This window comes from Numenius arquata, chromosome 17 (genome assembly GCF_964106895.1).
Source record: "Numenius arquata chromosome 17, bNumArq3.hap1.1, whole genome shotgun sequence".
NCBI classification, from domain to species: domain Eukaryota; kingdom Metazoa; phylum Chordata; class Aves; order Charadriiformes; family Scolopacidae; genus Numenius; species Numenius arquata.
In genome coordinates this window covers 3,858,595-3,878,996 of record NC_133592.1, presented here as the reverse complement: position 1 = coordinate 3,878,996, position 20,402 = coordinate 3,858,595, and the positions used below count along the sequence as shown (strand labels likewise).

Below are 20,402 nucleotides of genomic sequence, written 5' to 3'. Positions count from 1 at the left end.
TGGTAGGAACGGCATCCCATCCCTGTGCCATGTTGAGCGTGAATGGTGTCCTGAGCATGTCCCTCGTCCCACGCTGCTCCCAGCTCTCCCTTCCGGCCCCAAGGCCACTGCCACCAGGATGCTCCCCTTTGGGAGGGCAAGGAAGGGCTGGCTGGTCCTAGCTGCTCCCAGCCTTGGTGGCCACACTCCACGCCATGCTCTCCTGTCCCCAGGGGCCTGCAGGGAGATCTGCAGCTGGAGGAGAGGAAAGGGCAGCCCTGGGGGTGCAGGAGTGATCCCAAGCGCGTGCCGCCCTCTTTGTTGAGAAGGAATGTGCTTCCTCTCTAGGAAGGTCTTGCCTTGCTGGCTGGTGGCAGGACAGTGGCTGTGGCAGAAAGGCTGTGACCCCTGCCTGGCTTGAGGTGCTCCCCGAGCTCTGGGGAGGGGACATCTCCCTCCCGGCGAGCCCTTGGTGCTGGTTGTCCCTGCTGGGCAGCGGCTGCTCCACTGCAGCTCTCCGGCTGGGACCAGGGCTTTTCTCCTCCGGACCGAAGGCAGTGGCTGCTGTTGGGGATTCGCCCCCGGTGGAACGGGCTGTTCTGCGAGCTGTGCCCTGGCTCCCTGTTCAGCTACACCCCAGCAGAAATCATGGTGAGTCCGTCTCAGCTCCCTGAGGGTCTGTGGGATCGGGCTGAACCCCATCCTCGTCCTGCTGCAGTCGGGGGGGGTGGGAGTGGGGTGAGTCCCGGCCATCAGGAGAACGGCTCAGGCCAGCGCTTCGCCTGCTGTGGGTGCAGGGAGAGCACCGTGGGGCACAGGGACGTGTGTGGTGGGACCCCCATTGTGCGGGGGCAGAGCTGGAGCCCCCAGCTCCCTCTGTGCCCTCCTAAAACCCCACTGCACGTCAGTGCTGCCCCCCGGAGCTGGCAAAGCTGCTCCTCGCACCCAAAGCAGCCGTGACGCTGAGCTGTCACCCCTTTCCTGGACCCCCCCATCCCCGCCGCTGAGTGCTCAGACCCCTCTGCAGCCTGCGGCCCCCTCCCACAGAGACAGCAGAAGAGTTTGTCATGAAAAACAAACAACCGAGCCGCGGTGACACATCTACCCGGGGCTGAGCATTTGCATGTAAATGAGCTGCCTCTGGGACCCAGACAGGTACAGCTGTTATTAAAAAAAATGACAAAAGTACTTTATTTCTGCTCTCATCATGCGCGGGTGCTCGCCTGCTGGTACCACTTATTTGCATGGAAACGTCAACTCCGCTTGCTCAGCTGGAGCGCGGTGGAGCTGCTGCTCCTCGGGGCCTCGGGGAGCTGTCGCCGAGTTCACTCTGAAAACTTCTGCATAAGACGTTCCCTTCTTCAAGTGCCTCTGGGCCCTTCTTCTAAGCGTCTGTTTACTGACAACCCGCAAGTCCCGGGGGCAAATGTGAGCATGGAGTTAAAATGGGGGGGGAGGGAGGGGGGGAAATGTCATGAATTTCAAGTTTGTGACTGACTTTTTTTTCTGTGGTTTGTGGTGGTTTTTTTGTTTCCCTCCCTCAAGTGCAGAAGCTCAAGACCTTGGTTCCTGCGCCCATCCCGAGGAGCGCCCCCCCAACCCCGCAATACAGATTGCAGTGAGCGCCCGATGTTTCTCTAATGGGAACTAATTTGCTGGAACAGTTGTGGTAGGTGCCTTGAGTCTCACAAGAGCAGCCCAGATCCTGGTGCGGGGAGCCAGATCCTGCTGGAGCTCGTTCCCCGGGGCTCCGGTAGCCACTCACGGGAGGAGATAGGGTGAGTGGACCCCAATGCCCAGTGCGTCACTGTTGGCCACCGCCACCCTGGCCAAAGCCCAGACCCAGCTCCTTGCAGCATGTTTATCCAGGCCCGTGTCCTGCTGCCAGAGCACGGCTGAGGTGCCCCAGTGCCGTGTGGGGGCTGCGCCCGGGTCTCCTGCAGTGCAGGGGGGGCAGCAGGACCCTCCCCAGCTGGGGTGACACAGGAACAGCAGTGCCCTGCCTGCGGTCATTCACCGCCCGGCAAAGCCCCGTCGGTTCCTGCTGCTCCCCACAGCCCAGCCTGGCACCGTGATGCCCAATGGGCTCCCTGCAGCCACCGGGGTGTGGGGCTGGCCCCCGGGGCTGCCAGCAGGGCAGCAATTTGCTGGTCACAATCAGCGGGTGATTTTTGTTCTGCTGAGTGTTTGAGCAGCCGCAACATTTGGGGGGGGGGGGTAAGAGCCGCGCAGAGGGGCTGTGATGCCAGAACCACCCCGGTGCTGTCGAGGGTCCCAGTGGCTTGGTGGAACCCAGAGGTCAAGCGGAAGTGGGTGGCAGGAGGTGGGCACCACCATGCCCACGAGGAGGCAGGGGATGGGGCTGCCTGTCTCCCCAGGGACACTGGGATCCCCACGCAGGTGCTGGCTGGGGAACCACGCTCAGCTCCAGCCCCACTTCTGTTGCAGCCACCCCTCCTGCGCTCCCAGCCGGGCTGTCACTGCCCTCTCACCCGGAACATCTCCGGAGCCCCCAGCGCAACATCCAGCCCGTCTCTGGCTTTGTTGGGTCTGACCCGGGGCAGCCACAGAAGGGGGCTCCCCCCACCCCACAGCACCTCTCTCCCCTGCAAGGACAGACACAATGGAGCCAGCTCAAGCATGTTTATTGTCACCAAGGAGCCACCGGTGTCATCTCAAGCATCCGCACACTCCATGGGGTCCAAGGACACGGTCACGTCTGCCTTACACCGGAGAGCGCTGGGGACTCCAGGCAGCTCCCAGCAGCTCCGCAGCTCGGGGGCCACATCCGTCACGCACAGTGCCTGCAGGGAGACCGTCAGCAGGGACCGGGATCCCCGGGACACGCAGCACCGGCCGGTGCTGGCGGGGGAAACCGGGGTGCCCTGGCTGAGCCCCAGTGCCCGGCAGGCAGAGGATCCCGGCTCCAGCCCTGATCCATGCCCAGCGTCCCGCGGGGAGCAGCCCCAGCGCCCACCGAGCCCCCAGGGCCGCCCCGGTACTCACGGCGGCGTGGAGCCGGGCGGGCGGGCTGTGCAGCAGTGCGGTGCCGTCGGTGTCGGATCGGCGGGTGTGGGGCGGGCGGCGGAGCCCGGAGAGCAGCCCCGAGGCTCTGCCCACCGAGTACTGGGGGGGTCCGGCCGGCGGCCTGTACCAGGGCTCGGCGGGGCGGCAGAGCCAGAGGAGCAGCCCCAGCCCGAGCCACCGGGCAGCGCGCATGGTGCCGGCGGCAGCGCAGCGCTCAGGAGCCGCCGCCGCCGCCTTTATAGCCGGGCGGGGGGCCCGCCTCGCCCGCCCCCGCCCCGCCGCACCGCCCACCCGCCCTCCGCGGTCAAGGAGCCGCTCGGCGGCGGCCCCGCAGCCTCCCCCGCGTCGCCGAGGGGCCGGGTTCCGCCACCGCCACTCTCCCAGCCCAGCACCAGCAACCATCCCGAGCGCAGAACCACACCGGACACCGGAGGGGCGGTCGGGGGCTGCACGTTTATTGAGGGCGGCCCGGCCGGGAGCGCGGAGCAGAGCGGTCGGCGGGTACCGGCACCGCCGTCCAACTCCCTTTCCCCGCCCCGCCCCCCGGTGCGCCGGTACCGGCCGTCACTCCTTGAACTTCCACTCCTGGCGGCACATGGGGCAGTGCTGCTGGACCTGCTGCGAGTTCAGCCACTTGAGGATGCAGTGCATGTGGAAGCAGTGCGAGCACTGGCCCCACACCAGCGGGCAGTCGTCACCGGGAACCTTGCCTGAGGCACGGACACGCCGTCAGGCCCGGCCCAGGGCCAACGCCGCCGCCCCGCCCGCCCGCCCGCCCGCCGCGGCGCTCACAGTCGGGGCAGCAGCCGTTGAAGGCCATCCGGCAGATCCCGCAGTTCTCGTCGTTAGCCACCCACAGCCAGGAGGCGACGCCATGCCAGCTCCGCACGCGCACCCGCATCCCGCCCCGCCGGAAGTCCCGCCCCCCTCCTCCCCGACCCACAAGGCTACGCGCACCAAGAGCGCGCGGCCCCCGCGCCTTCCCTCCTGACCCCGCCTCTTCCGCTTCCGGCGGCGGCGCAGCGCGGCCGGAAGTGCAGGCCCCGGAGCGGAGCCGCCATCATGGCCGACAAGATGGACATGTCCCTGGACGATATCATTAAGCTCAACCGCAGCCAGCGCGGGGCCGGCCGAGGCGGCGGCCGGGGCGGCCGGGGACGGGGCGGCGCCACCCGCGGGGGCGGGCCCGGCCGGGGCGGCGTGGGAGCCGGGCGGGCGGGCGGCGGCCCCGTGCGGAACAGGCCGGTGATGGCCCGGGGCGGCGGCAGGAACCGGCCCGCGCCCTACAGCCGGGTATGGAGCACGGTGGGGGTGGGCGGGCGGTGCGGCCGCCCGCGGGGCTCGGCCGCGCCGCAGGGGACCGGACCGGGGCCGGGCCTTTGGCGGGGCGGGCGGCGGCGGCGGCGGGATGGGGCAAGGGGCGGGCCCGCCGGGCGGCCCTTTGTCCGCTCCCGGCCGGGCGGGCGGCGGCCCATCGTCCCGGCGGCGGTCAACGAGGTGCCGGTCTCGTTGCAGCCGAAGCAGCTCCCCGAGAAGTGGCAGCACGACTTGTTCGACAGCGGCTTCGGGGCGGGGGCCGGCGTAGAGACCGGCGGGAAGCTCCTCGTCTCGAACCTGGACTTCGGCGTCTCGGATGCGGACATCCAGGTGGGGCTGGGACTGGGGAGCAGCGATACGGGGGGTAATTCATAGCTGGGGAGGCCGGGCGTGCTGGGAGCTCCCCGAATGAATGGGCTCTGCTGTGTGCCGGGGTCTTGTGCCGCGGGAGCCGGTCCTGCAGCGGGTCTGGTGTTCTCGAGAGGCCGTAATTTGGAAAAACCGCCGTCTCCAGCAGGGCTGTGGCTGGTCGTGTTGTGAGTGGCTCTGCCACAGCGCAGGGGTGGGAGAATCCAGCTGTGGGGCTCGATCTAGCTGTGGCTCAAGAGTTTAGACGGTGTGAGCTCTTAAGGGCTGTATAACTGCAGAAATTCCGTAACTGCGCAGTGTGTTTATTTGTGTGCTCTGGTTTTACGGGATCTGTTTGCACACCTTTGTTACAGTCATGTTCTGTGGAGCGTTGGGGTGTTCCTACAGCCCACTGGTGTAAGTGGGGAGGGTTCTGTGTGAGGGAGCGTGCGCTCCCCTGCGCCGCAGTGTCTGTGGTCCCTGCTGTGCTCAGTCTCCAGCCGAGCTGCCTGTCCTATCCCTTCTTTCAACGGTGCTTTGGGCCAGAACCTGCTGGATTCTTTCTGCCGGCTGTGCAGTGCGCTTGATCCCTATGGCTGTCTGGGTCGTGAGGGGACGAGGCACAGTCCTCCCCCAGCCCTGGGGACACGGTCACCAGTGGCTGTGAGTTGTGCAGAAAGAAACATTTGCCGAGCCCAGGTATGTCCCCACAGGGGCTGTGCTGGCTCAGGCATGCTGCAAAGCACTTCCTTTTAAATGGGTTTCTGGTCCTCACGTCCTCACCAGGCAGAAACAAACCACCACTTTTATGCTTGCTTATTTGGCTAATTCATTCCAGTTACTCCACGCGCCAATCTGGCTCTGCCTGGGGAATTGGAAGTGGGCTTTTTCAGGTCACCTAGTTACTGGGTAATGTGCTTAAAACCACCTCTTTTCCTCATATAACTTCAGACTTGGTTTAAATAAGTTTCTTGTTTGTTGTGGTCAGGCTCTGATGTGTAAGACGTGGCTCTGTGGCATCATCTTAGCTTAACCAGCCCCTGTGCTTTGTGTGGTGGCTTGGGCCAAGGTGTGGACAAATTTCCACATCTGGTTTATTTAGCGGCAAAGCTGACTGAATGGCTCTACACCTATTTGTTACTACCCATCCCGTAATTTAGCACCACCTAAGATGCGGTGATTGCTTGCTTTGTTTTCATGCTAATGGCGTCATTACTGCGATGTGTTGGTTGGAAGGAACCCTGGTTGTTCAGGAGGTGCTGGGCAGGAGCGTTCCCTGCTGCTGGGGAGGAACCTGCGTTCTCCGCCGTGCCCAGGGGAGCTCTGGAGCAGTGGCTGAGCTCTGCTGCTGTGCTCTTCCAGAAACCTTCTATCGAGTGCCACGTAACGTTCACCTCTGGTGAATGAGTCCAAGGGAGGAGGTGGCCATCAGCCCTGCCTGAAGCGCTGCTGGTTTAGGAGAGTGGGAGAACGTTTCTAGTGCTCCCTGCGATGCTCGGGCAGCGAGAGCAGGGACAGCTGGGTGGCGTTGGGCTTTGCAGCAGATGCTGGAGAAGGTGGCCTATCCCTCTGGGCGCGTGGCTGCTCTGGTGCAGGGGCTGAGCTTCTGAGGCACAGGGTGTAGCAGAAACCTTCCAAGGTGAGGTGTTTGTGTTGACTTCCTAAACCTAGCACCTGCGAAACAAAATTGGTGGCTCCGTTGCCGCCTCTTTGTTTCCATCCTCTGTGACATTAAACGACATAATTCAGTGAAGAGCTTTTCCTAATCTCAGTTTTTGTGGTGCGTTTTTAAATTGCAGCGGGTCTAGTAAAGGTTTAAGGGGAAAGAAAAAAAAAAAAAAGTCCAGCACAATGACCCTGTGATGATCTCATGAATCTCTGCGTTCATAGGGATCATTCTTCCTCTGTGAAAAGGATTAGGGTCTGGATTATGTGTAGTCACCCCGTTGACTCAGCCTCAACAAAAAGACCCGCCGTTTCCCTTGAATCCACTCAGCTGACTAAAGGTGCACCCTGCAAGTGGTGAATATGAAGTCCTGCTTGGTTTTGCCACCTGTGGCAACTTTCTGAAATCCTTCTGATGGGCTTGTGCTCCCCTTTTTCCTCAGTGCTTTTTAACCCGAGTTGTCAATGATGTTCTGAAAAGCCCCTGTGCTTGCTTGGTTGTGTGTAGGCGACTGCTGGCGCCGTCTCTGGGCTGTGGGGTGTTTGCAGCCCTGATGGACGTGTGTCCTCTTCTCCCTCTTTTTCTCAGGAGCTCTTCGCGGAGTTTGGGACCTTGAAGAAGGCAGCTGTGCACTATGACAGATCTGGCCGCAGCCTAGGGACAGCGGACGTGCATTTCGAAAGGAAGGCAGACGCTCTGAAAGCGATGAAGCAGTACAACGGCGTCCCCTTGGACGGTGAGTGCAACGGTGTCCCCCCGTCTCCCTCGGGGATGTCACCGGCTGGAGCAGCCCGTGCGCTGCGTCCCGCTCGCAGGCTCACGGGGTGCTCTTCCTCCAGGGCGCCCCATGAACATCCAGCTGGTCACGTCACAGATCGACACACAGAGGAGACCAGCACAGAGGTGAGACGCCGCATGGCCACGGGAGAGTCCCTGTGCCCGGCCCTTCTCTGTGTGGGATGCGTGGATCCGTCTCCCTGTTTGGCAAACTTCTGCGGGCCTGTGAAATGCACTAAACCGGTTGCTTTTTAAAAATCACAGTGTAAACAGAGGTGGCATGACCAGAAGCCGCGGTGGTTCAGGAGGATTTGGTGGTGGAGGAGGCAACAGGAGAGGTACTCGTGGTGGGAACAGAGGGAGAGGCAGAGGAGCTGGAAGAACTTCCAAACAGCAACTCTCTGCAGAAGAACTAGATGCACAGCTGGATGCTTACAATGCCAGGGTAAGTGCTGCTTGGGCACTGCCCCCACGCTCCCTGCAGCATCTCGTGCTGGGAAACATCGGCAGCCTGGGGCCAGCAGGAAAGAGAAAGGGTTTTTACAGGTCACTGGGCTCAAGCCGTGTCCCTCTAAAGCCTTAGTCTGGCAGTTGGCTTTATTTTCCAGAACACTTTGTCACCTCCTGTTACTGACAGCCAAGAAACGTCCCCTTTTCCAGGTCCCCCCGCTCGCTGGGGCTGGGGCAGGGCAGGCTCTTCCGTAGCTGGAACAGCCGTGGGGAACAGGAGCTGAGTTCCAAAACCCACAGAGATGATGGGCTGCAGAAACTGAAAACCAAAAAGGAAAGAATCGTGAAATAACTAAATGGGGTGTTAGAAGAGGAAAGGTCAGGGGTGCTGATGGCGGACACGAGTCCTCGCGTACGGAGCCACGTGAGCTGTGTGCTGCCCCCAGAACCAGCTCGGACATCTCTGCCGTAGCCATGTTAGAATTTCGATAGAGAGCCGAGGTCGCATCTGTGCGCGATGACGATGGCGGGGTCGGGGTTGTAGGAACGGGGTAAAGCTGAGGAGAGACCGCAGAAGAAGTGGGATGAGCAGAATTCTGGAGAAAAAAAGAAAGAAAGAGAAATGGGCGATGGAATGTCTGGTGTTTTAGAAAAAGTCGGTGGCGTTGCGGGGGTGTAAATAGGGGTCACTCTGCAGCGGGGTGGGGGGTGGGGGACGCAGTGGGGCAGCTCCCGGCTGCGGGGCGGGGTGGGTGCGGCGGTGCCAGGGCTAACGGACGCTCCCGGGGCTTGGGCTCCAACTGGTGTGTCCCGGGGGGGCTGTGGTGGGTCATGGTGGGTCGCGGGGGCTGCCTCCGGAGGAGGGGGTGGGGGGGCTGGGTGCCGTAGGGATGTGACCGGTGGCGGTGGCGACGTGCGGTGACGCCATCCCCTCTCCTCTCTTGCAGATGGACACCAGCTAAAGCGGCGGCGGGCGCAGGGAAGGACTGGGATCTGGCCCCGGCTCCCCGGCGGGGGCGGCGTGGCGGCCACTCTACACCGCGGTGGATTTGTTTTACTTTTACGTTCTGGGATAGGTTTTAAAACTCCTGTTAAAAGGGTTTTTTTTAATTCTGACGCAGACCTGTTTTGTACCGAGTTATTTTTTTGGGATAAATTTTACTGGTTGCCTGTTGGGCCGAAGGTGGCTTTTTCACCTTCGCCGTCAATAAAATAGAACCGTGTCTAGAGCTGTGGACGCTTCCGCTTCGCCCCGCCCACCGACCCCCCTTTGCCACGCCCACCGCCACGCCCCTTGCCACGCCCACCGCCCCGGCCCCGCGCGCGCTTTCCCGCGCGACGCTCTAACCCCCGCCGCCTCCGCCCCAACTCTATGCTCCGTCCCGCCATCGGGCGCCCCCCCCCCGCCTCCTTTTCGCCCCCCCCCCCCCCCCCTCCCCCGGGCCAATCAGCGCGCCGGGCCGCCGCCGGAAGTGAGGCGCCCGGGGTTCAGCCTCGTATAACGGGAAGTGACGGGCGTGTCCCGGAAGTGCGGGGGTGCGCGCGGGCGGCTGGGCGGATCCCGGGCGCGTTGTCACCGCAGCGCGGAGAGCGAGCAGGGCCGGTAGGGCGAGGCCGGGTCCACGGCGGGGCCGGGGAGCGGCGGGCACCGGGACCGTGACGGGGGCGGGTTCGGGCGGTTGGGGCCGCGCCTCCGCCCCGCTGGTGCCGGGCCGCACCGCGCCCCACCAGCCCCGGGCCGCGGGAGGGGCCGGGGCGCGGCCGAGGTGCGGGAGCGGGGCCCACCGTGCCCTTGCGCGACCTTCCGGGGGGCGGGGAGCGCCGCTGTCCCGGCGGGGGCCGTTCCGGAACGGAGCGGTGCTCGCGGGGCCCGCGTTTGGGGCGAAAAGCGGAGGGATTCGGGGCGGCGCGTGCTCCCGGAGGAGCCGGCGCTGCTCCGGGCCCGCCCCGCCGGCTGCGGGGGCGGTTGAAGAGGAACTCCGGGGTCTTCGGTGCTTCGCGGGGGCCTCGGCGGGGCCGAGTGCTCGGTGTGTCTCGGGCAGATTTTCCATAAATGGTTTCTGGTTACGAAATGAGGAACTTGGAAGCGACTTCCTCAGGGTCGGTTTCCTTCCGTGTTACAGCGATTAAAGCGCCCGTTTGATCCCCCGTAATGCCGGAGGCAGGGGAGGTAAAGCAGCCGGGGCACCGGGCACAAAGGCCGCAGTTGGGATCCCGGAGGAGGGGTCGGTTCTCCCCCCACCTTTGCAGCCCTGCCTGCCGATGGCGAGGTCTGCCCTGGCCCCGTAAGGCTCTGCAACAAGTCTGAAAATCGAAACTTCCTTTTCTTAAGACGAGGAGAACCCTCGGTCACGCCAAGTGGCTGAATTGTTGCCTTGGGGGTTTCAGGTCTGATCCAGAGCGCTTTGTTGCTCTGGTTTTCCAAGCGTTCTTCCAGCGCGGGTATCCTTGTCCTGTAACTGCTGTGCGGAGATGGTTTCGTTGTGGTGTTTCACCCTGGGGGGGGGTGGGCGATGTGCAGGGACGGGGTGCGCTATCGGTGGTGTCCGAGGTCGCTGCACCATGGGTGGCTGCAGCCTCTTTGCACCCTGGGGGTGGGACTGCAAGAATTTTTTAAGCTTCTGAAGTTGTGAGCGTACGGAACCGTCTGCCCATGTCTTTGGTTTTGCTCTTGACGGCGAGCGCCTTGTAGGCCAGCTGCAGCCCAGGGTTATTTCATGAGCAAAAAAAAAAATTAAAATAGAATATTACATCTCCAAGCGGTCGAGTCCCTGAAAGGCAGCGGAGTGTGTTTCCAGAGTTGTCCATCCCCAGAGCCGGGAGCCAGGGGCAGGGATCAGGCGAGTGAGTTCTTGGATGCTCTGACAGAGCGGGTGGTGCCGTGGCTTTATCTGGACATTCCTTTGCCTCGGAATTCCCAGTGGTGCCAGAGGACAGTGCTCAGCCTCGGGAACTGTCACTGAGTCACCGGTTACTCCTTTGTCCCCTCTCCCGCCCCTGCTGCTTTCCTGGGAACTATCCGAGCCCGGTTTAGCTCTGATCCATCCTCTCAAGCTCCCGTGGTGCGTGGGGAGCGGCAGCGCAGCCTGAGCCAGTTTCAGCAGTTCTGGTTCCCTGTCCTCGCAGTGCAAGCAGCCTTTTTAGTCTCGTAGTGAACCGGAGCAGTGAACTGATCTGGCTGGAAACGAGCCCTGCAGAAACGGTTATGAACTGGATTAAATTCCAACCGAGTTTGCTCCGTGGCTGCACAAGCTTTCCCTTGTGCCACGGGGGAAGAAGGAAGGGTGGGGACCGCTCAGATTGGCACTGCTGCGTGTCCACGGCTGCGCTGTGTCCTAACGGACGTCCGAAGCCAATTAGTTGATTTGAAGACTCTCTGACTAACTCCAGTTTCTCTCGTGCCGTGAGATCTTGATCCCGGGGCGTGAAGAACTTGCTGTTTACCGCTGTCTGCCTGAAAACAAGCAGGGTTGTGTTCCTGGCAGTTTTTCTGTCTGGCAGAAGGTGGGGCTCTTGCATTCACTGCTGCAAGCTTCTTGGTGCTGTGTGAAAAATGCGGAGAATCCAGGAGAAACGGCTGACTTGAGGAAGCAGCGAAGGCAGCCGAATGTGAATTCACGGGTGGGAAGTGGTTCAGCCTCCTGCTGTCTTCTGTGGGATTCTGTGGTCAGTGAGGATCTGAGAAGTGCCCGGGGCTGTTTCTGTAGGTGTTTCTCCACGGCTGAGGACCCCACCTCCCGTAATTTGCTTTTGGGCTGAGCGCGGGCTGGGATCCCCCTGCCCCGTTGGCCGTGGCAGAGTCCACAGCGGGTCTGTGCCATCTCCCAGGAGCTGCGGAGGCACCAGCTCCAGCGTTCTGGGACTGAGTCTAAAGAGTCTTAAGAACCAGAGAGCTGCTGTGCGAGGTGATGAGCAGAGCACCCCGAGCCTCAAAAGGAGCTGAGGAGGAGTTTCCTTCCCAATGTCTTGGAGCAATGCCTGAGGTTTGGGGTGTTGAGCTCCCGTAAGGCACCTGCTCCCGGCTGCAGCGTTCGTTGGGGAGCTGAGCCCTTTGAAGGACCGTGTTGCAGGTCTCCTCCCCTCTGTGTATTGGTACGCGCTCGCTGGAGGTCTCAGCATGGCACAGATGGAACACTCGAGTGCAGTTCTCTTCTCTCCTGGCAGTTCACATGCGATCAGGTTCTTTGACTTCGCTTTGTCTGGCAGCGTGATGGCTGGTCTTGCGTACACCTGGAAAAGCTCAGGTTTACCAATAAATGCTTCATTCGAGGAGCCTGAGGCCCTCAGAAAAGTTTCGGTGCGATTGGGAGTCTCCTTCCTCTCTGGCTGCGTGTTTGGAGAAGCAGCTGAGGTGCTGTGGCTGCGGCGGTGAGATGCAGCGCTCTGTGCGGGAGGAAAGGCACCCGATGCTGTCGGGGATGTGCACGTGGGTTGCTGCTTGTGCGTCTTGTTTATTGTATTCATGCTTTCAAAGAGGGCTCAATTGCAGGGAGTTCAGGAGTCAACAGAAGTCAGTGACTTGGGACTTCAGTTCTTTAAAGCTCTCACTGAAGTCCGTCACTTCCATTTCCTGAAAGCTGTAGGTGTCTTTGGAGTTCAGGTGTTCCTAGAAGGAATCCTTCAGCCTACAGAGGGAGAGCAGCCTGTAGTGCTTGGGGGGTGAAATCTCACCTGGAGGCGAGATGAAGGCCTGCAATAAGGGGATCAAGCGGTGAAACGGATGCTTGAGTGAGTGTTTGCTCAGCGCTTCTGGGAGCCTTGAAGGCTGGAGGCTGTTTTGGACAGGAGCACAGAGCAAGTGACTGGGTTTGATAGGGAAGTACCAGGGAGAAATCCAATCAGTTGTTCACGTGTGCCATGAGATTAAATGGCGTCTGCGTGTGTGGGGTCACAGGGAGCAGTTCTGGGGCCGCCTGGTTGGGCTGGGGCTGCGCCGCTGGGGAGGAGCCACGCTGGGAGGGGGGGGTGTCAGGCAGTTACACTTCTCCTCCCCACTTCAGTGTAAGTCGCGGGTGTGAGGATGGCAGAGCAGGAGCCGACGGCGGAGCAGCTGGCCCAGATTGCAGCTGAAAATGAGGAGGACGAACACTCCGTCAACTACAAGCCGCCTGCCCAGAAGAGCATCCAGGAGATCCAGGAGCTGGACAAGGATGACGAGAGCCTGCGCAAGTACAAGGAGGCGCTGCTTGGTGCCGTCACTGTGACCGCAGGTGAGCCCGAGGACGTGGTTCCAGCCAGAGCTCCATCGGCCACCCCCGGCCTCCTCCCTGCTCCCACCAGGAGCTGTTCCCCTCCCAGCCCTTTGCGCTTCGACGGGAGTATAAAGGCCTGTGTCTGCCCTCCCCCCAAGCTGATCTCTGGCCCATGGAATAAGGCCCAGGGACTGGGAGGGCGACACTCTGCCTTTTGTGGGGGGACACTCTTAGGGAGCCTGGAGGCTGGGTCTGACACAGCGGGGTGCCCAGACCTTCACCGAGGGGGGTGGTCTTCTTCTCACTGGTTTTCTTGCTCTTTGAAGAAGTGCCCTGGAAGGAAAAGCAGTTGCGTTGGTGGGTATTAGGGACGGGTGTTTAACAGCCTTTTCCCTTGTCTTCCAGATCCCAATGCTCCAAACGTGGTGGTGACCAAACTGACCCTGGTCTGCGCTACTGCCCCCGGCCCGCTGGAGCTGGACCTGACGGGTGAGCCAGGGAGAACCAGAGCTTCCACTTGGTTCTGGAGGGGTGGGAGCTGGTGGGCAGAGACAGCGACGGCACCTTCGAGACGGCTGCAGCCTCAGAGCAGACGTCTGCAAAGGAACATTCTTGAATTAATGGCGTTGCTGCGCTGCAGTGTCCTGTCACAGGGCATCGCTCGGGCAGCGTGGGCAGTGCAGCAAGGAGGCTCCTGTCACGCCAAAATGAAATGGATAAACCGTGTCCAGGCAGCAAGGGTCATCCTCTGCTACTGCAGACACAGTCCTGGTCACCTCTCGCAACTTAAATTTGCCCCAGTACAAAGGGATTCTGACCTCTTCCTTCTTTGTAGGTGACCTGGAGAGTTACAAGAAGCAAGCGTTTGTGCTGAAGGAGGGTGTGGAATACCGGATAAAAATCTCCTTTAGGGTAAGAATTCAGATCTGAAAATTGAAGAATGAGGGGAGCACTGGACTGCTGTAATCCCAGTGTCGGGAGTGCCTGAGCCCCAAAAAGTGGTGTGATGGGGGAAAATTGTCTCCTCCTGTGGGTGGGGAGGGCAGTGTCCCTGGGAGACATCTCCTGCAGTCCCTGCTTGTCTCTCTGCAGGTCAACAGGGAGATTGTGTCGGGGTTGAAGTACATTCAGCACACGTTCCGGAAAGGCGTGAAAAGTAAGTGTTTCTCTGTGAGTGGGGCAGTGTGAGGGCTCACTGCGGAGGTGGGGGCTTGCCCGCCGCTGCCCCACAGCTCTCGGTGGGAGGGGATGTTCTGCAGCCACCTCTGTGCTGCTGAGTCCGTGTGACAGCTCCTGGGTCTGTGTCGGGGTGGCATCTGCGGCCCTGGCTGCACCCGCACCACGGGGCTTGGTGTGTAACTCCCGGCGGAGTCTGGATCGCCGTGTTAACGTGGGGGGGCTGCTCCCTGCAGGAGGAGCCGCTCCTGGAGTGAAGGGAGCTGTTAATGTGGGTGACATTCTCGTTCTCACAGCTCTGCTCTGGATTGCTGTAGCAGCAACAGATCTTTCATTTGCTTATTCTTGCCCCAAATGCAGGGGAGGCTCTTAAACAGCCTCCACACACCTCTCTCTCTCCTTCTAGTTGACAAGACCGAGTACATGGTTGGGAGCTATGGCCCCCGAGCAGAGGAGTATGAGTTTTTGACCCCCATGGAAGAAGCCCCTAAGGGCATGCTGGCCCGGGGCAGCTACAACATCAAATCCAAGTTCACAGATGATGATAAGACTGACCACCTGTCCTGGGAGTGGAACCTGACCATCAAGAAGGATTGGAAGGACTAGCCCTTCCCGAGGCCAAACCCCAGAGAGCGTGAATCAGACAGTGGCTACCGTAGAAATCCCCCCCTGTACCAAAGTGCTGACATTGGAACCCTCCTACCTTTCACCCCCTGTTATGATTTGACCAGAGAGCTCAGTTTTGTAACGTGCCCCCTCCCCAGAGAATCGCTGAGCGCATTGATCAAACCCTGCTGTCTGCATCTGTCTCCAGCTGCCCGTCCCGGGGCCGGGCTGTCCCCGCGCAGAGGGGGGAGCCTTCGCTCCCTCCCCAGGCCCTTCGCTGCTTCTCACCTTCCTCTGTTGGGGTGGGTGCTGAAGGGGGGAGACTCCTACGCTCTGCGCAGGATCCTGTGCTTGGCTTTCCTGTGCACAGCTCAGGGTAGCTACTGCCTCCAAGTAGCTGAGGAACTTTGATGCCAGGCAGCTCTTGAATCCCTTTTGTTGGCTAAAATCATGTCCGGTCCCTCCCTCCCACCCAGTCAGTGTCCTGGGAACGCTGGCAGCTTCATTTGTGGATGTTCCCTGTAACCATGATGCCTTAATGTGTAACACGTATCCTCTAGGGAGGGGGCCCTGCCCCTGTTACACTTTTTAAACGCCCCCCACCTTCCCTACCCCACTCCCCCCCCCTGCCCCGTTTGTTGGCATGGCACTCCTCTTGGTCACGCCCCTCATGGGTTATTAGGAAAGATTCACAACTTCCCGCTTTGCTGCTGGTCCGATCTTCACCCGAGTCGGGACATCTCCAGAGGGGAGGGTGGTGTGACAGTTTGGGTGACGCCTGGCTGCCCCTCCCGCTGCCCGGAGCCAGCCCGGCAGGACCCCCGGCCCTGCTTGTGTAGAGCTCCGAGCTCTCCGGCAGCCTCCGGGGCATAGAGGGGGCTGCGAGGCAGTGGGCGCGGGAGTCACCGGTGTTGCCATCACCTCACACTTCTCCTTGCAGCCGAGGTGACTGCAAAGCACTGAAATCCCAGGAGCACCTGCCCTCCTGGCTGTCCTGGGCTGAGGATGGACTGGTCTGTTTCCGCAGCTGCTCTCCTGATGCCATCAGCAAAGAGCTTGCAATGGACAAGTATCAGAAGCGGTTAATGCCTTATAGTATCTGTTCTGCCTTTAAAATCTGTGCCTGGCCTGTCAGTATTTATTGCCTTGACACTCACCTGCCCCGTGCCCGCAGCAGAGCCCCACAACACCCAGCCGGCCACCGCGGCTGCGCCGACACCGCGCTCGGGGCGAAGGAGCCCTCCGGGGACCAGGACCGCCCCCCCCCCCCGAGGGCTGGGCAGGCACCTCCCGGCTCCGCAGCCCTCTCCGATTTGGATCCTACCACGTTGAGGTCGTATTAGAACTGGGACCAAGTACATGTGGCTTTCTCGTAGCTACGTCTTTGCCTCTAACTCTCCCTTGCCCCGCCCCTAGAGAGATTTTTTTTTTGTTAATTTGATTTGGTGCATATTGTCTGTAAATCCTAGACCCGGGTTAACAGGTTTGGAATCATCGTCTGCTTCTCCTTTTATGACAGTTAAATAAAATCTTTGAACTGACCGTCCGCTGCCCGCTCTGGTTCTCTTCTGGAACTTCCCGGTTCCGGGTCTTTGATGGGAAGTGGCAGAACTTCTGTTCCACGGGGGATTCCTGCAAACACCGGGGGTGGGAGGAGACCGGAATCCCTGGGTTTGCTGGGCTGTGAAACGGGGTCTGGGACAGTCCTTGCCAGAGGAGGAGAGGGAAGAACCCCCCGTGGAGGTGTTTGTCATCCAGATCCGTCCCTTGCCGTTCGCTCTGTCCCGCAGTGTGAGGGGTGAGAAGGGAAAATGGGGGGGTCTCTGCCAGCAGAGGAGCAGGCGGGTTATCCTGCCTGCGCTGAGCATGAAGCGAAATTCCTGCAGAGAGGAATGAGGGAGGCCGTCAGGGAGAACGGAATCCAGGAGAGGCGATGTGTGATAAGAGCCTGCGGATGTGTACAGAGCGTGTGGTATGTTTGCGTTAAGGATAAGAAAAGTGTAGCCGTGAAACAAATCTTTACAGAACCTACAGGGCATGAGAAGCCGCGGAAGCAACGGCTCGGCCCCTGCTGCCGCTCTGAAGGACTCGTGACGGTGACAGAGCTCCGAGTACAAGGGGGAACCCGCTAAGCCGGCGGCACAGACCCCCTTTCTGCTCGGTCCCGCGCTTTCCAGATGCCGCAGCTGAAGGAAACGATACGACTCGGAAACTGCAGGGAAGTTGAGGGACAAACAAAGCACCCACCGCTGGGCAGGGGCCGCCCGCCCGCCCTGGTGAGGGGCAGGCGAGAGGCCAGAGCCCACTCCCCACGGCAAGGGGCTGCTGAGAGCTATGTCCATCCCCCCCCCCTCCCCGACCCCCCACGGCGCAGGGACGTGAGCCGCAGCGTCACCCTCTGTCACCCTCTGTCACGTCGGTTAGAAGCCAGCCCAGATGTGCCGATAAAGCGAACAAAGGCTCTCCCTGTGCTGGCCCCCAACAGCCGCTCTGCGGGCGGCTACTGTCAGGGCGAGATCCTGCCTGATGCAATCGCCGGCTCTTGGGCAAGTCTTTCCAAACGCCCGACGTTGGTCTTTCTGTTAAGATCGTCCCCGCGAAGGTGGGGACACCCGGGGCGGCTGCGACCTGCTGTCACTCCGAGGCACCGAGGGACCACGTTGGTGATTCGCTGCCCCGTGATGTCTCCGGAGCCCGGTCGCTGCTGCGGGGTCTCAGACTGGGCTCTCCTGTCGGCACCACGAGCATCCTGAGGGACACGTGGCTCCGGTCACGGGCTGGCCAGGATGTAGGGGCCAGGTGGGACAGATGATCGTGGCTTCCAAGCAAAAGCCTCAGCCCATTCCGGGAGATGCACCTAAACTTGGGGCCAGAGCTTGCGCAAGAGCCACCCGGGCAGCTTTTCTGGTCTGGTGGCTGCTCCTGGGGCTGGCTCAGCAGCTGCCACCAGAGAACTGCACCTCCCCGAGTGTGACAGCTTCCACCCAGTTGTCACAGGGCAGCCCGGGAGAGCCAAGGCCAAGGGGAAGGGGAGAACTTGTGAATTAAGGTCTTGTGGTGCTGGAGAGCCCCGGCCATGGGCCTGGCCCTGCTGTGCCAGGGAAGGTACGGCCATCACATGAGACACTGGCCCAGGTGACAGTCCCAGCACGGAGCAAGACACCAGGGGAGACGTGCTGCCACCATGGGGGGGCAGGTGATGCCCTGCCATGTGGGTTTCCTCTGGCAGACACTGCCGCGCAAGGATATTTCATAGAATCACAGAATGGTTCATGTTGGAAGGGACCTTAAAGATCACCTAGTTCCACCCCCCTGCCCTGGGCAGGGACACCTCCCACCAGCCCAGGTTGCTCCAAGCCCCCTCCAACCTGGCCTTGAACCCCTCCAGGGATGGGGCAGCCACAGCTTCTCTGGGCAACCTGGGCCAGGGTCTCACCACCCTCACAGAAAATAATTTCTTCCTAATATCTAATCTAAATCTCCCCTCTTTCAATTTAAAACCATTTCTCCTTGTCCTATGGCTCCCCTCCCTGATCAAGAGTCCCTCCCCAGCTTTCCTGGAGCCCCTTTAGGGACTGGAAGGGGCGCTAAGGTCTCCCTGGAGCCTTCCCTTCTTCAGGCTGAACACCCCCAACTCTCTCAGCCTGTCCTCACAGCAGAGGCACTCCAACCTTCAGATTATTTTTCACAGCCCCTATATTTAAAGGGATTTAAGGAAAACAAGAGAACTGCACTCTGTTCATGGGGGAGGTGGCATGAGGACGCTGCACTCGGCAGTGGCGGGATCCCCGACCAGCTCCGAATACGAGATCAAGAGAGTGACAGCACCTGGAAGGTGTCAGTGAGCGCTGCCGGCCCTGCCAGAGCTGCTGAGCGCACGTTCCGGTGCCCCGGCACCACACCGGGCCCCACTGCCTTTGCTGACGTGGTACTACAGCTCGTGGCCACGAGCCCCAGAAACCTGCTGGCAGCGGGACGTGCCGCTTCCCTTCGGCCGCCGGCGCAGCCACGCGTCAGGTGAGGGCTTTCTGGAAGGAACTGCCCCCACGCTGGGTCTGGCCCTTTCAGCAGCGTCGCTGCAGACTCCCCCACCCCCACCCCAGCAGGGCAATGGTTCCCAAGCCCTCCCTTGCCTGTGGAACCTGACGGGCTCCCAGCTGGCCGAGCATTAACACAGGATCTGGTTATGGCAGCAGCCGATCCCCACCCTGGCAGCCCGACGTGCCTGCGCCTGCACTTTACTCCATGCGGCTTCGTCATCTACAGCCTCACTGGACTCTTTCTGGGCCCAGTTCCGCTCCCAGCCAAAGCTCCTCAACGTACAACTGCTCCTCGCCGAGCGACCAGGGCCACCTCGCTCCCGTCACCGCCATCCCGGGGCACCGGGCCCAGCCCCTGCTGGGGGAAGCAGGAGGAGAGCAAAGAGCAGCAGCTCTGCTTTCAGGGTGCGGCCGGGAGCCTGGGATGGAGCCTCTCCCCGCTCCAGCACTTATCAGCCGGGCAGCCTGCGTGTACCGGAGGCGCCTGTTGCAACCCCGCCGATTTCCTGGCGCTGGCAGTGCCAACGCCACAGCCAAAGGCCGGCTGGTTTCTGCCTGGGGCACAGGGGCTCTCCTCCCCCAGCCCAGCCCCGGGGACCGACCCCAGGGCTGTGTCAGGAGACGCTGGAGCAGGGCAGGAACGGGACCATCTCTGCCACGGCACCCATTTCTTGTGGTCCCCTTTGCAAAAGATGATGAGGGACCTGGAACATCTCTCTGATGAGGAAAGGCTGAGGGACTTGGGTCTTTTTAGTCTGGAGAAGAGAAGACTGACGGGGAATCTGATCAACACCTATAAATACTTAAAGGGTGGGTGTCAGGAGGATGGGGCTGGTGTTTTCTCAGTGGTGCCCAGGGACAGGACAAGAAGGAATGGGCACAAACTTGACCATAAGAAGTTCCATCTAAACATGAGGAGGAACTTCTTCACTTTGAGGGTGGCAGAGCCCTGGAAGAGGCTGCCCAGAGGTGGTGGGGGTCTCCTTCTCTGGAGACATTCCCAACCCCACCTGGACACGTTCCTGTGCGACCTGCTCTGGGTGGACCTGCTCTGGCAGGGGGTTGGACTAGATGATCTCCAGAGGTCCCTTCCAGTGCCATATCATTCTGTGTCATTCTGTGAAGCCTGGCACGGAACAGCGCGGTCTCAACTGGAACCTTCCCTCCACGGGCTCCCGCTCGGGGTCAGGGGATGAGATGCCCCGTGCCCAGCCTCCCACCCGCCACCACCTGGGGCAGCACGTGCTGGGACCGGGGGCCACCAGCAGCCACCGATGCTGAGCTCCCCCCGTTCCTTGCAGCCTCCACGGCCGGTGTGGCTGCAGCACATCAGGACGGGGCTCCCCTGCGGGGGGTTCTGGGCAGCTCGGAGCCGGGGGTGGCGGGCACCGGGGCCTCCATGACACTGAGTGGCTGCCACCCCCCGGTGGGGTGGGCCCTGAGGGCTGCCCGGTGTGCCCTATAGCGGGAGCGGGGCCGGGGCCGGGGCCGGGGCCGGTTCCACCCCCCCACCCCGGGCCGGGCCGGGCCGGGCCTGGCCTGGCCTCGACCCGACCTCTGGCCTCGCGCGCCGTGACGTGTCCCACGCCATCACGTGCCCCGCAGACTTTCCCTCTTCGGGCGCCGGAAGCGCCCCTTTCCCTTCCGGGTGGGGTCAAAGGGCGGCGGACGCGGCCCAGTCAGAATCCACCACGCGCTCCTGGCCGCGCGCAGGCGCAGTGCGCGCCCGGCGGGGCCGCCCCAGTGCCACGTTCGAGGGCGGGCGGCGGCGCCGGGCGGCGGCGCCGGCCAATCGCGGGCGGTGCAGCGGGGAAAGGAGCCAAT

At 61.6% G+C, this 20,402-nt stretch overlaps 4 protein-coding genes across 4 annotated transcripts; 2 read left to right on the top strand and 2 right to left on the bottom strand.

Moving 5' to 3' along the window:
- Positions 1 to 2,654: 2,654 nt before the first annotated feature.
- On the bottom strand, positions 2,655 to 3,198 carry NPB (neuropeptide B). The gene is made up of 2 exons (XM_074160346.1): positions 2,986 to 3,198; positions 2,655 to 2,783 (listed from the first exon to the last, which is right to left on the bottom strand). The coding sequence occupies exons 1-2, from the start codon at positions 3,196 to 3,198 to the stop codon at positions 2,655 to 2,657; spliced, it is 342 nt and encodes a 113-aa protein (XP_074016447.1).
- Positions 3,199 to 3,440: 242 nt separating this feature from the next.
- On the bottom strand, positions 3,441 to 3,934 carry ANAPC11 (anaphase promoting complex subunit 11). The gene is made up of 2 exons (XM_074160267.1): positions 3,799 to 3,934; positions 3,441 to 3,716 (listed from the first exon to the last, which is right to left on the bottom strand). Exons 1-2 carry the CDS (start codon positions 3,905 to 3,907, stop codon positions 3,571 to 3,573), a joined length of 255 nt encoding a protein of 84 aa, XP_074016368.1. The 5' UTR covers positions 3,908 to 3,934; the 3' UTR covers positions 3,441 to 3,570.
- A 134-nt stretch (positions 3,935 to 4,068) lies between these two features.
- ALYREF (Aly/REF export factor) lies at positions 4,069 to 8,792 on the top strand. The gene is made up of 6 exons (XM_074160221.1): positions 4,069 to 4,299; positions 4,522 to 4,653; positions 6,926 to 7,073; positions 7,177 to 7,240; positions 7,379 to 7,559; positions 8,512 to 8,792. Exons 1-6 carry the CDS (start codon positions 4,069 to 4,071, stop codon positions 8,524 to 8,526), a joined length of 771 nt encoding a protein of 256 aa, XP_074016322.1. The 3' UTR covers positions 8,527 to 8,792.
- A 275-nt stretch (positions 8,793 to 9,067) lies between these two features.
- ARHGDIA (Rho GDP dissociation inhibitor alpha) lies at positions 9,068 to 16,080 on the top strand. Its single transcript, XM_074160024.1, has 6 exons — positions 9,068 to 9,167; positions 12,565 to 12,774; positions 13,162 to 13,245; positions 13,592 to 13,668; positions 13,849 to 13,912; positions 14,339 to 16,080. The coding sequence occupies exons 2-6, from the start codon at positions 12,585 to 12,587 to the stop codon at positions 14,536 to 14,538; spliced, it is 615 nt and encodes a 204-aa protein (XP_074016125.1). The 5' UTR covers positions 9,068 to 9,167; positions 12,565 to 12,584; the 3' UTR covers positions 14,539 to 16,080.
- The last annotated feature ends 4,322 nt before the right edge of the window (positions 16,081 to 20,402 follow it).

Excerpts from the sequence above, each read along its gene's own strand:
- NPB (XM_074160346.1), bottom strand. The coding sequence starts at position 3,198 with ATGCGCGCTGCCCGGTGGCTCGGGCTGGGGCTGCTCCTCTGGCTCTGC. Across the intron at positions 2,784-2,985 it reads CCGCCCGGCTCCACGCCGCC|GCACTGTGCGTGACGGATGT; the intron begins GTGAGTACCGGG and ends GTCTCCCTGCAG.
- ANAPC11 (XM_074160267.1), bottom strand. The coding sequence starts at position 3,907 with ATGCGGGTGCGCGTGCGGAGCTGGCATGGCGTCGCCTCCTGGCTGTGG. Across the intron at positions 3,717-3,798 it reads CAACGGCTGCTGCCCCGACT|GCAAGGTTCCCGGTGACGAC; the intron begins GTGAGCGCCGCG and ends TCCGTGCCTCAG.
- ALYREF (XM_074160221.1), top strand. The coding sequence starts at position 4,069 with ATGGCCGACAAGATGGACATGTCCCTGGACGATATCATTAAGCTCAAC. Across the intron at positions 4,654-6,925 it reads TCTCGGATGCGGACATCCAG|GAGCTCTTCGCGGAGTTTGG; the intron begins GTGGGGCTGGGA and ends TCTTTTTCTCAG. Across the intron at positions 7,074-7,176 it reads CAACGGCGTCCCCTTGGACG|GGCGCCCCATGAACATCCAG; the intron begins GTGAGTGCAACG and ends CTCTTCCTCCAG.
- ARHGDIA (XM_074160024.1), top strand. The coding sequence starts at position 12,585 with ATGGCAGAGCAGGAGCCGACGGCGGAGCAGCTGGCCCAGATTGCAGCT. Across the intron at positions 12,775-13,161 it reads TGCCGTCACTGTGACCGCAG|ATCCCAATGCTCCAAACGTG; the intron begins GTGAGCCCGAGG and ends CTTGTCTTCCAG. Across the intron at positions 13,246-13,591 it reads GCTGGAGCTGGACCTGACGG|GTGACCTGGAGAGTTACAAG; the intron begins GTGAGCCAGGGA and ends CCTTCTTTGTAG.